Below are 13,188 nucleotides of genomic sequence, written 5' to 3' on the forward strand. Positions count from 1 at the left end.
TGTAACCTAGAGACATACTGCAAGTGAGGGAGGAAAAAAGAAATATAGAGATAAATTCAAACTGTAGTGCTGATATACTGATGGGGACAAAAGAATGAGAGTATGTTGTAATATAGGAGATGGGAAAGAGAGGGAGGAAGGAGACATAAACAAGTATCTGCTGTTCAGTAGACCTTGACAGGGATGGAAGATGTATTAGTTTGGGATTTAAAGCAGAATGCCAGTAAGTCAAGTGGGCTCATTGTGCCTTGGTCTATGGCTCCTGGACCCTCTTATTCTCTGGGAAGGCCCCAGAGAATGCACAGAGCGAGCTATGAAGCAGCCACTTGGGTCTTTAGCAAAATGAGAAAATAAAGTCAACACAACAGCACATTAATAAAGTTAAATGCAGCCAATACTTTTGGGATTTTGACTTTGGGGGAGAAGGGATGAGTATTACTAATACTATACTTCTAACTAATTGGATCCCTGGAGCTCTGACATATTGGTTTGGTAACTTAAATTTATCAATCACCGAAAGCCAATAAGTATTTAGTTGGCCAGAGACATTCTAAAATAAAATTAAAGAAATAATTTTTTCAACTTGTAGGAGGCTTGTCTTATCTTGCTTCCTTATGCTGTACACAGACATTAAATCTCATGCATCCCCAAAGGAGTTCAGATTTAGTACCTTTCCATTAAACAAAAACAAAACAAAGCTAAAAACCACTTATAGATTGTTCAAGTGCTTGCGTGAGAAAATTGGAAAACTACTAGGAGCAATAGATTTATCTTAGAATTTTTATGCTTTATCATTAAAACCATGGTAATGTTATGGGGAAAAATAAACAGTAACAAAGTAATGTCTTATTTATTTGGAGCCATAGAATAGCTTTAAGCTTAGTGAAGTTTTGAGTCCAAAGTTTCATGATGCACTAATTTCTGAAGTTTGCAGCAATGTTTACAATCTTTTGTGGAAATACAAAAGATTGCCTTCACATCATTTATTATAGAATACAATTGTTACAAGCAGAACTGTTACAAACTCCCATTTTTTGTAAATACTTAGAAATGTCTTTGGGAGTTACAGAAGTACATCGGGCTACTTGTCCTACCCTCGCTGGCCCCAGAGAACTATTCCTCTTAAATTCTAAACCCTCTTTATTGTCTTTTACCTTTTCTTTCTTCTTTCAGCTAGAATGTCCCTTTATTTGGGCTACTCTACCTAACTCTTCTAGGTAGATTTGGGCATTCTCTGTGTTTCTTCCAGCTTGCTTCATACTTCTATCCTAGCAGTGATGATAGCCTGTTGAACCTTTGGTTTTAGATCCTTGTAGTCTCCTTAATTATAAATGATTTCAGCACTTATTTTACTCATCTGTTCATTTCAAGTGTCTAGCACATGTCTGAACTCCTAATAAATGTTCAACCAACTACTTAGTAAACAGTTCCTGACCTTCAATGAACTGGATATGTTAGGGTAGGGAAAGAGGAAAACAAGGTTCATGAGAAAATCGATTTCTAACAGAAGTCAGGGCATACAGCCCCCAAACTCCTGACTTAGTAACAGTGAGCCATAAGCACAGCCCGGGACAAACTTATCTGCCCAAGTCCTCTAACGGGATGTTTGTGGTGGCAGAGAGAAAGAGATAAGGCAGTATCATGGTGACCCTGACCCAAAAAATAAAGTTGATAGAAACCAGAATTTTACAAACTGGCTACAGCCCCCTCTCCCCTCACTGTTACTCTCCCTTGCAGGGAACTGAAGGAAGAAGATGGGGGTCAGTCCAGGGAGACCCCCTAAGAACACTGTGATTGGGGAAAATAAGCAAGAAGAGTCAAATGGAACCGCGGCAGCTCATCTCTGAGCTTGCCCACACTCTGTCTGTAGAGTGTTTAATTCTCTGAGCTTGCTTTGAACTTGCAAGCAGGGAAGGGGTGAGCAATGGTGGCACATCTCAGGCCTACTCCCTGACCCTGTCCCAAAGAGGCTCGTTACTCGTCCCTTACTGCTCCACTTGCAAAACTGAATCTTAGCTTGTCTGACCTCATGCTTGTGTCCATCTCTGAATTCTTTCTCTGATGAGACTAAGGACCTGACCGCACTGACCCCACTGGAGACAGGACAACAGGCCACCACCCTTCTTCTAACTGGGTGCCAAGTAAGAGGACCCTGGCATATTAGCTGAGTGAGGATGCAAAGTATTCTTTTGGAAAGGTGCTTTGGCTTCTTGCTCTTCTTTTGGTTCTTTCCAAGCTCTTGGGGATTTCAGAGCAATTAGTCTACACACCCTACTCCCCTTTTTTTCCTATATGCCATTGCATATCTCTGTGAAACAAGTTTTTAGTCTATCACTCGTTCTTGTAGGACAGGAATCCTGTATGAAAACATTGCAGTTGAAAAGCATCCTTAAAGCAAGGTATGCTTACAATGGCAGCTTCTGTCCTCATAAAAATATATTTGCAAAACTTAATGGTTTATGTCCCATTTCAGATCACAAATGGCCAGAAATGAGTGATTTTTCCACTTGTCTTTATATAGACTTCAGGATAAACATTAGTGAGCATGTGAACATTTAATTTATTCATATTATAAAATCATGAATCTTTTAAAGTCTACTTTCTGTTCAAAGTTAGGTCTTCTTTTCTTACATTTCAAGAGATAGGTCTAGTGCCTGGTATGTTTTTGAGCACGTCTTGAATCTAGAACATGCCATTATTTGAGAATCACTGTACATGGGCAAAGTCTGCAAACACTGCCTGAGTTGGGCGCTTGGCACAGAACTTTGTAACACTTGTTATTCAGTTAGACAGAAGTAGCCCTTCCTCGTGCATCTGAGTCACTTCTGCATTATCGACTGCCATCTTAAGCAAAGTCTGCAAATATCAGTAAAGACAGTAACTCTGAAAAGAAAAGCAGTGAACCGAACTGCAGCAAACAGGAATCTACCTCTCTGTCAGCTGAGACCGGCTAGGAAGTAACAACAGAGACCTGAAATCTGGTTGCCATGAACAGACAAGCAAATAAAAAACAAAGAGAAAACACAAGGCACCTCCTGCAACCAAGTTAGGGGATGCAAAAGTTAAGTCACTGGAGAAGCTTTTTGAAACAGACATAATTTTCCTGCATTGAACTGCTTAGGTAAGCAAGGGAAGTAGATATTTAAGCTTTTTTTTAATTTTAAAAGACAGTCTATGTACAAATAAGTTGTGGTCTTTTAACTCAACTTGTTTCCCATTAATAACTAGTAAGACTAAGACAACTCAGATATTTGGAATATTAAAGAGAAAACAAAATCTTCATTAATAAAATTCCAACTTAACTGTAGTACGAGTTTTAAAGATCAATTAATTCCTGTCTCAATAAATATCTTTTCCATTAACCTCCTTTTTATGTGTTTTTAAGGCTATAAAGAATCAGGTTATTTCATTCCTTAGCAAATCTTGCATAATATAGGATACAGGACTATAATATTAATGTCACAGTTGTGATAACTATACAATGGATAAGTAAGATGTGAACATGGGAGAAACACAGATGAAGAGTACATGGGAATAAGCTGTATGAATTGTGCACCTTTCCTTTACATATAAAATTCTTAAAAACAAGACCTTAAAATGACATAAGGGGGCAGTGCTGTAGCATAGCAGGTAAAGCCACTGCCTATGGTGCCAACATCCCATATGGGTGCTTGTTCAGTCCTGGCTGTTCCACTTCTGATTCTGTTCTCTGTTACAGCCGGGGAAAGCAATGGAAGATGGCCCAAGTCTTTGGACCCCTGCACCTGCATAGGAGACCTGGAGGAAGCTCCTGACTCCTGTCTTTGGATCTGCACAGTTCCGTCTGTTGTAGCCATCTTGGGAGTGAAGCAGCGGATGGAAGACCTCTCTCTCTGCTTCTGTCTCTGCCTCTCTGTAACTCTGCCTTTTTTTTTTTTTAAATATTTATTTATTTATTTTAAAGTCAGAGCTCCACAGAGAGAGCAGGACAGACAGAGAGAGAGATTTTCCATCCGCTGGTTCACTCCTCAATTGACTGCAACGGCCAGAGCTGTGCTGATCTGAAGCCAGGAGCCAGGAGCTTCTTCCAGGTCTCCCACATGGGTGCAGGGGCTCAAGCACTTAGGCCATCCTCCACTGCTTTCCCAGTCCATAGCAGAGAATTGGACAGTAAGTGGAGTAGTTGGGATTCGAACTGGTGCTCATATGGGATCCTGGTGCTGCAGGAGGTGGCTTTACCTGCTTTGCCACAGCACCAGCCCCTGCCTTTTCAATAAATAAATAAATAAATAAATCTTTAAAAACATGCTATAAGGGGATCACTGTCCCACTTCAGGCGACTTGGATGTTTTACAGACAGCAGGCCGCCACAAGCAGCTCAAGGTCCTGTGGTGGGATTGCAGGAGGTCTGAGGTTCAGCACAGTGATCCTCCCTCTCCACTGGGCTACCATTCAGAAGTCGACCATTTTTGCTTCACCTCAACAGCTCACTCACTTCTACCTGCAGCTACAAAGCCAATGATCTCACTTAAATTCCTCAACCTTCTTAAATCTGGGAGACACATAGATGTGAATGTGGCCAGGTTAAAACTAATCCAATTGCAAAGTTAGATGCCAGAAGACTTAGCCACCAAATTCGTTACCAATTTCCTCTGTACCCAAGGCCATTTTCAATGACAGCACAGAGTACAATGCACCACTGTTAAAAAACAAATATGAAGCATTCACAGACACACTGGTCTGGGCTACTATATTAATTACAATTTAATACCATTTTATCAGTCTTAGTCTTCCCTATGAAGTTTGATAAGGAAAAAATATTCCAGTATTATATATTCCAGGATTAACAGGCTGCATTTTGACTTTCTAGGTCCCTGATTCCATTTGGTTTATCATGATTGGAACAGCAGGGACAAACCCAACAACCAGTGTTAGAATTCCATATGAAAATATTTTTATGCATCCTATAATAAAATTTTATTTCTAGCCTCTGTGGCATATACCCATAGCTTTAGAATCAGAGATGAAAAAACACATCCATTACAAGAAGTTTTTGTTTATTTCACACCACTAGGATTGGACTTACTTATGAATTTTTGAGGCTTACTATTTCAAAGGCGACTTCCAAGTTTGTGTGCATATGCTGTGAGTACATCCGCAGCACTCTGTGAACAACAACTCTGATCTTAGTGTTTTGATGAGACAGATTTAGAAAGTGGGCTAATGCCGTCAGACTTCTTTTTGGTTGGGTTTGTTTTTAACTACAGATTAATACTAAAGTGTAAGCCAAGCCAGCCTAAATCTTTTCCATTTCCCAAGCCTTCCAGGTAATGGAGAGCTAATCCTTAGGTAGGGGGAAAATCTGTTTTGCACTTAAAGTTCAGCTTCCCTGAGCAGCATTTTTCTTTGGGCTGAGCAGCACTCCTTACTCACTAGTTTTCTAAGAAAATGGCTTCCCTGAAGGAATGTGAAAAGAAAGGGAACCAAGCCTTCTGTGAGCTCCTCTCCAAAGAGTTCTTGCTTCACAGCCAAGAGGGCTCTTTCACTGGCAACTATGGATCTCTGCCTCACTCCCCCAGAGTCCTAAAAGGCAGGGTCCTAGTGGGGTGGATTTGCTTAAAAGATTACATGAAACATAGGTTCTGGCTGCCAGAGAGTTGGGTAACTTCTGACATGTGAACCAAAAGCAGTTACGCTGGTAACCAAGGCAAATACTGTGCTGTATTTCCCAACCAATTATCCTCTTCCTTTTGCCTATTTATTTCCTTATACTCATAATGACTTATGGGCCCTGCAAAAAGCGCTATTGGTTTTGTAATGGGGTGATATATTTTTTATTTCCTGAGAATGTGTTTCTGTTAAGACAAACTCAAGTTCCAACATGGCTGCTGTCGCTTTAGCAATGTGTAGATCCTGATACTGCACGGTGAAAGGGCACATAGGACTGTACCAGGTAAAGATACCACCTATGGTGGATGTCTACTCTGCAATAGCTTCATCGCTATTTATGGTTACGTGGTGATTTATGACTGGCTCAAGGAAAAAAAAAAAGAACTATCAGAAATGAAGAAAGGCAACATTTGTGGAATTCATCCAGGTTAGATGCATATAATAGAAATAACAACGATATTTGAACTAATATTTGATTTCATATAGGTTTCTCTTTAGAGTTTGTGGGATGTTCCTTTGGCAGATAGAAACCGTATCTCTACGTCTGTCATTCTTTTTTGTTTTCTGTAGCTGATGATGGTGAGCAACATTTTGAGTCACTCTCTGATAAAACAGCACACTGATGGACATCTGAAGATGAGCACAATGCATGGAATACCCATAGAAGGTACTTCTAGCATCATTCCCATCCCACCTGCTACCAAGTAATGCAGAGCTTCTTACACAGAAAAATACCTGTTTTCTATTTAGACTTCAGTTTCTTTTAGACAGCACTTTCCTCTGGACTCACCAGTACCAATTATCCACTAGTTCTGTAAGTGAATACGTTTTTCTTATCACAAAATATGCAACAAAAAAATTGCAAACATATGAATTTAAATCTCACAGTCACAAAGCTGGTAATCTCTTACCCTAGACTCTCAATTTTTTAAGTTTTTATGTGAAACTTACCTTTGGTTGTAGCTTATGTTCATGTCCTCCCAAACCTCTGCCAGTTTGTATATTCATCTTATGACACTGTTAATACTTATTCAAAATGATTCACTGATCAGTTGCAGAGAAAAAGGAAATAGCCACTAATCAATGCAAACCAAAGTCAGAAGCTTACCTTAGTTCCTTGAAGGGGTCTGCCCTGACATTAGGTGTCTCTATAGATTTGGGGAACACTGTACCCTCAGCTCCTGTAGACAAAAGACAAAAGGAAACAGAGGTTGGAGATGTTGCAGGAATCACTCGAGGGCACAATCAGTACACTGATTGGAGTTAAATGCAGTGAATACATTATACAACTCAATAGCACACATTTTGCCACTGGCTTTTGGGCTTGTGTTAGGAGAGTGTTGAATCAACTCAAGCCAAGAGCCTTAGAAAAAACAAGGAATCTTTTAGAACCATTCTTGGCTGAGAACACAGTGAGGCCAAGAGGCAAATTCCGTCTTGGTTAAAAAAAAAAAAAAAAAAAAAAAAAAAAAAAAAAAAAAAAAAAAAAAAAAAACCAGAAGAAGCCAAATGACTAGAAATGGTAAGGTCTGACTGTGGTCTCTCATAAACTATTAATAGTCATGCAACTGGAAATGTTTTCCACAGCAGCAGCCAAGGCCCTTCTATTGCAATGTGGGACACAAATCACGTAACAACTCTGATCTCTCAGCAGTGAGGTAGGTGGCCCAGAACACCTTGGAGGACTTGCGTAATAACAAGCAAGTTTGCCTATAAAATTCTACACTATTATCTTGAAAATGTTAGCAAAACAGAACACCAGGAGAGATCATCTGAAGTTCAGCCTTCAAACTTTGTGTATTAACATCGATCCCCAAGCCAATCTAGACATTTAGCTCTTGACAGAGCTGTATGCTTTTATCTTTACAACTTGTCAACACCAGCTCACCTTTCCAGCCATAAAGGTTGTGATTATCTGATTTGTCTGCTCTCAAAGTGTTTTCAAATCACTTAAGGCTCAGTTTATCACAGACAATTGCACTGGATATTTGTTTTTCAATTAAACTTAGCTAAGGCTAGATCCTATACTCCGAGGTAAACATTTATTTTTGTACATTTGGTATACATCTTTCATCCTAAAAGGAAGAGTGCATAATATCTTACATTCATGGACAAATTTATAAAATCATCTTGCATTGCTATAATGTATAGAAATCTTTTATCAACTACTATTACTCCAAGTTTAGATTTATCTTGGAATAATAATGAGTCCAGGAAAATGAATTAGTTTCTTTGCTTTTGCCATAACTATAGCAATATCTAATTTTTTTATATGAGCAACAAATGATTACAAGTGAAATAAGAAAATGCTTCTATTTAACATTATATATGGTTATGTAAAGAATATTTTGATGAAATACAATAACTTATTTTTAGCTAATGCTTTGAGTGACTGCCACATACCATACACCATCATAGTATTTAATTTTCCCTAGCTCATTTATTTCCTGAAATAACACCAAGAAATTGTACCAGTTGTAGTCAGTAAAGAGAAATTAAGTGCAGAGCCACTTAAAATATTTCTCAACCCATACACCCTCTTACTTTTTATGATCCCAAACTACATCATTTCATATCATTTTCAATATATCGAAATATACTTAAAGAATTCACAACATTTTAATGTCAAGTTCGTTGAAATGTTCCTGGTTTTGTTACACATCATTTATCCATTTTGTCTTTGTGACTTGAACATTATTGTATTCTCTGCAACTAAATAAGAAGGGATTAGAGCAGAGACTGTAACATGGTTTTTTGAACCATGTATTACATTTGGTTTTGTAGTATATACATTCCACATGTGCAGAATGTTTCGATTATTTGAGGAACACATGACCTATAGATACTGTGTAAACAACCAAGGAACAAATACTCCTACAGAACAGTGAGTGACACGCATTGGACTGTGGACCCAGGCTACCTGAGAGCCAAGAGCATGTCCATGGTCACCACTCTATCATCTTCAACCTGTTGTAGATGGCTCTGTTCTGTCACCAATGAGCCCAACAGGGACTTCCCATTGAAAACTCTTAAAAGTTTTTAGCTCTTTAACCCTATTTTTAAAACTGCAATTATAAAGAACAATGCTATACCTTCACAAGGCAAAGGCAGTTCTTTCTGTTTATTTGCAATGTTTACATTTTTTAGCCTTTTCTCAAATCTGTCCTTTTTCTACCAAGAATGACATTAAAAAAAAAATTGCAACAGAAGAAGCATCCCTGTATTCAAATCAGCCTTCATTGCCAGACTTACCATGTAGCAATTAGTACAGCCCACGGAAACCCCCCCTTTTTTTTTTTCCAAAGAATTGTTTATTTGGCCGGCGCCGCGGCTCACTAGGCTAATCCTCCGCCTTGCGGCACCGGCACACCGGGTTCTAGTCCCAGTTGGGGTGCCGGATTCTGTCCCGGTTGCCCCTCTTCCAGGCCAGCTCTCTGCTGTGGCCAGGGAGTGCAGTGCAGGATGGCCCAAGTGCTTGAGCCCTGCACCCCATGGGAGACCAGGATAAGCAACTGGATCCTGCCTTCGAATCAGCGCAGTGCGCCAGCTGCAGCAGCCATTGGAGGGTGAACCAATGGCAAAGGAAGACCTTTCTCTCTGTCTCACTGTCCACTCTGCCTGTCAAAAAAATTAAAAAAAAAAAGAATTGTTTATTTAAAAGGCAGAGTGACACAGAGAGAATGAGGCAGAGAGGGAGAGTGAGAAACAGGGAAAGAAAGAGTAAGATCTTCCACCTGCTGGTTCACTCCCCTGGTGGCCACCACAGCCAGGTCTGGCCAAGGCTGAGCCTGGAACACCATCCGGTTCTCCCACATGGGTGGCAGGGACCCACATACTAGAGCCATCATCCACTGCTTTCCCAGCAGGGAGCTGGATAGGAAGCAGAGCAGGTAGATCTCAAACTAGCACCCAGATATGGATTGCTAGTGTTACAAGCAGTGGCTTAACCCACTGTGTCACAATGCCAGTCTTCATGGACAACCTTTATTATGTCAACTGTTATTCTAACAGTGTGCGGCTTACTTTTTCATCCAGGGTCATGCCCATAGCTAACATCAATTCCTAAAGACTTGGAAGCCTTGTTACTTAATTCACAACTTTGTGCAAATTATTTGCACACAGTAGGATATATGTGACCCTTATGCAGACTAATTGACCAAAGAAGAAAGAACATTTTCTCATGTAAAATGAGCCTCAAATATCTGGCCTAGTTTCTTTGCCTCACACAGTTTGTGCTGAGTCTGTTTCTGCATCTGTCAGACATAATGATTAAAAACTCATCTGCTGGCCAGTGCCACAACTCACTAGGCTAATCCTCCACCTGTGGCGCTGGCACCCCAGGTTCTAGTCCCGGTCGGGGTGCCGGATTCTGTCCCGGTTGCCCCTCTTCCAGGCCAGCTCTCTACTGTGGTCCGAGAAGGCAGTGGAGGATGGCCCAAGTGCTTGGGCCCTGCACCCGCATGGGACACCAGGAGAAGTACCTGGCTCCTGGCTTCGGATCAGTGCGGTGCGCTGGCTGCAGCGGCCATTGGAGGGTGAACCAATGGTAAAGGAAGACCTTTCTCTCTATCTCTCTCTCACTGTCCACTCTGCCTATTAAAAAAAAAAACACACACACACACACCTCATCTGCTGCTTCATCTCTTTTTAAAAGTTTTTATTTATTTTATTTATTTGAGACAAAGAGTATCAGAGACAGACAAAGAGAAGGAGCTTACCCATCCACTGTTTCACTCCCCAAAGTTCTACAACAGCCAAGGCTGAACTCAGTCAAAGCCAGGAACTGCAAACTGAATCCTTGTCTCCTATGTGGCTGACAAGGGCCCAAGAACTTGAGCTATAAACTGCTGAGCCCAGGATACACATGCTCAGGAGGTAGAATTGGGAGCAAGGCTGGGACTCAACCCTAGGCATTCCGGTATGGGATGTAGATAATCCAAGCAGCTACATTAACTGCTATACTGAATGTCTGCAACACTAGACTCGGGAACAAACTCTTCTTGTGCAATTGGTGGCTCTCAGCCCTGCCACCCTTCTCAGCAACTCCTAGTGGGGAAGGGGTTACAACAAAGTTATCAAGCACAAGAAGGGGTTTGTGGAAAGCACATCATCTCCTTTGAACTCTTGAGCTTAGGAACTTAGCTCCCTCTAGTCTGCAATCACTTTTCTGCCCTATTGGCTGGCTATCATAAACCCATTTCCCAACAGAGTGCCTGGCAGACAGTAGACACTCAACACATACACGTCACATAACCACCAAACTCATTGGCACTGGGCACAGACTACATGGGACTTGTACTGTCCTTGCAGACTGCTATGATTTGGATGTGGTTAATCTTCCAAGTGTTCATGTGTTGCAGACATGATCTCCAATGTGGGGATGTGGGAGCTTGGAGAAATGGGGCCTAGTTGGAAGTCCTTATGCAAATGGGGGAATGCCCTCCAAAGGGACTGCGGCATTTCTGGTGTGATCTGGTGAAGGTTCTCGTGAGGGTTGCCATAAAAGCCTGAGCCTGCCTCCACTCAGCTCTCTGGCTTCATACCTGGTGATGAACCCTTCCTTCTGCATGTGAGCCTGCTGATGCCTTCCACTGGGATGTGCTGCAGCTGAGAGGTCCTTGCCAGAACTGAGCCAATGTCAGTGCCATGCCCTTGAACCTTCAACAACTTTGTGATCTCAGTAAATCTCTCCACTGTAAGAAGTTAGCCTACCTCTGGTATTGTTACGGTAAGGAAAAGCTGACTAATACACATTCATCTCATGACATAATCCAGATGGTAAGCTCTATGTGGGCAGGGACAATGTCCAGACTGACTCCGGGTTCCTAAGGCTTCCAATCTGTACTGCTGCTTCTCTGGGAGGGCTTTTACTGTTACAAATCTCCTCACCTGGTGCATTGCACTTTAAATGAACATGTTCAAAATCACAATCCAACACATGATTTTAATCCTACCTCTAACTTTTTTTTTAACAAAAGCTATGCTAACAAATGAATAATATTTGGGCTAAATAAAAACACATCTTTAAATCAAAATGAGATTAAAAGGCTTGCAGTCTCATCTCCACACCGAGGAGCCTGTGCAGCTGCAGTTCAGAACACTGGTGTTCAGAGCATGTGAGTTTCACGGTCACATCATCACTGAGTGCTCCGTCTGGCTTTAGAGCCAGGTTCTAACCACAGTGCCAAAATGTCTTCTGTTGGCAATGCCAGACCAATGTGGCAGTTGCTGACAGGCAAATAGGCAAAAGTTAGAGGGGTGATCTGTGACATGCAGTGCTGGTACCTGGTAGGCTCTGGATGTAGGATGGAAGTGGAGGGCAAGATACTCAGTCTCCCTTACTTCCTACTATCTAGTCAAAAACCTCTGAGTTTTAGTTTGATAGACTTGAAGCCACGAGGCCCTTATATCTCACACACTGGAGGACAGACTCATTGATGTGAATTTCTGGTTTGAGAGATCAAAGTCCTTGATTAGCTGAATGATCTTGGACACAAAACTCAACCTTTCCAATGTTCGGTTTCCTTGTTTCAAAAGAAGGAATACTGGGAGCATGAATGAGATTTCTGGTGCACAAAAATCAGTAGATGATAGTTAATAAAATACTACTGGTAGTAATAAAATGTTTATGAATTCTAGACTGTCCTGTTCTTACGCTGATTCTCCATAAGTTTTTAAAAATACCATTTTAAGAACATTTACAGCTAGAAACCATACTAGATACTCTGGTTTTTCATTTGATTGTCAGAATAACTCTGTGAAATATGCACTATTGGAATCTATTTTTATGAATGTGGAATCTGAGCCTCAGAGAAGTCAGGAAACTTTCCTACTGTCACACAGCTCAGGGGCATGGAGCTGGGATTTGAACTCTAATCTTTTAGCTCAGGAGCTAACAGCCTTGATTCCTGCCCTAGACAAGCTCTATCAGCAGATTAACATTTTCTCTTCTTAGGTTCTGTGACATATGCACAAACAGCAGTGTCATACCCGAACATAATACTAGTTAAGTCCCCCAATTAATGGGGCTGGCAGGGCGGCACAGTGGGTAAAGCTCCCTCCTGCGGTGCTGGCATGCCATTTGGGTGATGGTTCAAGTCCCAGCTCCTTCACTTCTGATCCAGCTCTCAGCTATGGCCTGGGAAAGCGTAGAGGATGGCCCAAGTCCTTGGGCCCCTGTACCCATGTGGGAGTCTCAGAAGACACTCCTGGCTGCTGGCCCAGCTCCGGCTGTTGCAGCCATTTGGGGAGTGAACCAGCAGATGGAAGACCTCTCTCCCTCTGCCTCTCAGTAACTCTGCCTTTCAAATAAATAAATCTTTAACAAAAAAAATCCCCCAATCACTCTCTGTATTTATAAAAAATCACATATATAATTGAGATATTAATACTTTTCAATAAAAACCTCCACCTCTTTCCAATTCCTACCAAGTTTCTGATTTTCATACCATTTTTCACATTCCTAGAAACTGCAAAGTGGACAACTACTCATCAGGATGAACTCCCCTACCGTATCCTCCAGCTTCTGGGGTAATACAT

At 41.2% G+C, this 13,188-nt stretch overlaps 1 protein-coding gene across 4 annotated transcripts in view; it reads right to left on the reverse strand.

Moving 5' to 3' along the window:
* Positions 1-13,188, reverse strand: part of SGCD (sarcoglycan delta) — a 443,968-nt gene that overhangs the window by 93,173 nt on the left and 337,607 nt on the right. For all 4 annotated transcript variants that reach the window (XM_062188784.1, XM_062188781.1, XM_062188782.1 and 1 more), the window contains one exon: positions 6,758-6,830. In XM_062188784.1, coding sequence (XP_062044768.1) covers positions 6,758-6,830 — 73 coding nt within the window. The remainder of the gene's footprint in view (positions 1-6,757; positions 6,831-13,188) is intronic.

The sequence above is a fragment of the Lepus europaeus genome, chromosome 4 (assembly GCF_033115175.1).
Source record: "Lepus europaeus isolate LE1 chromosome 4, mLepTim1.pri, whole genome shotgun sequence".
NCBI lineage: Eukaryota > Metazoa > Chordata > Mammalia > Lagomorpha > Leporidae > Lepus > Lepus europaeus.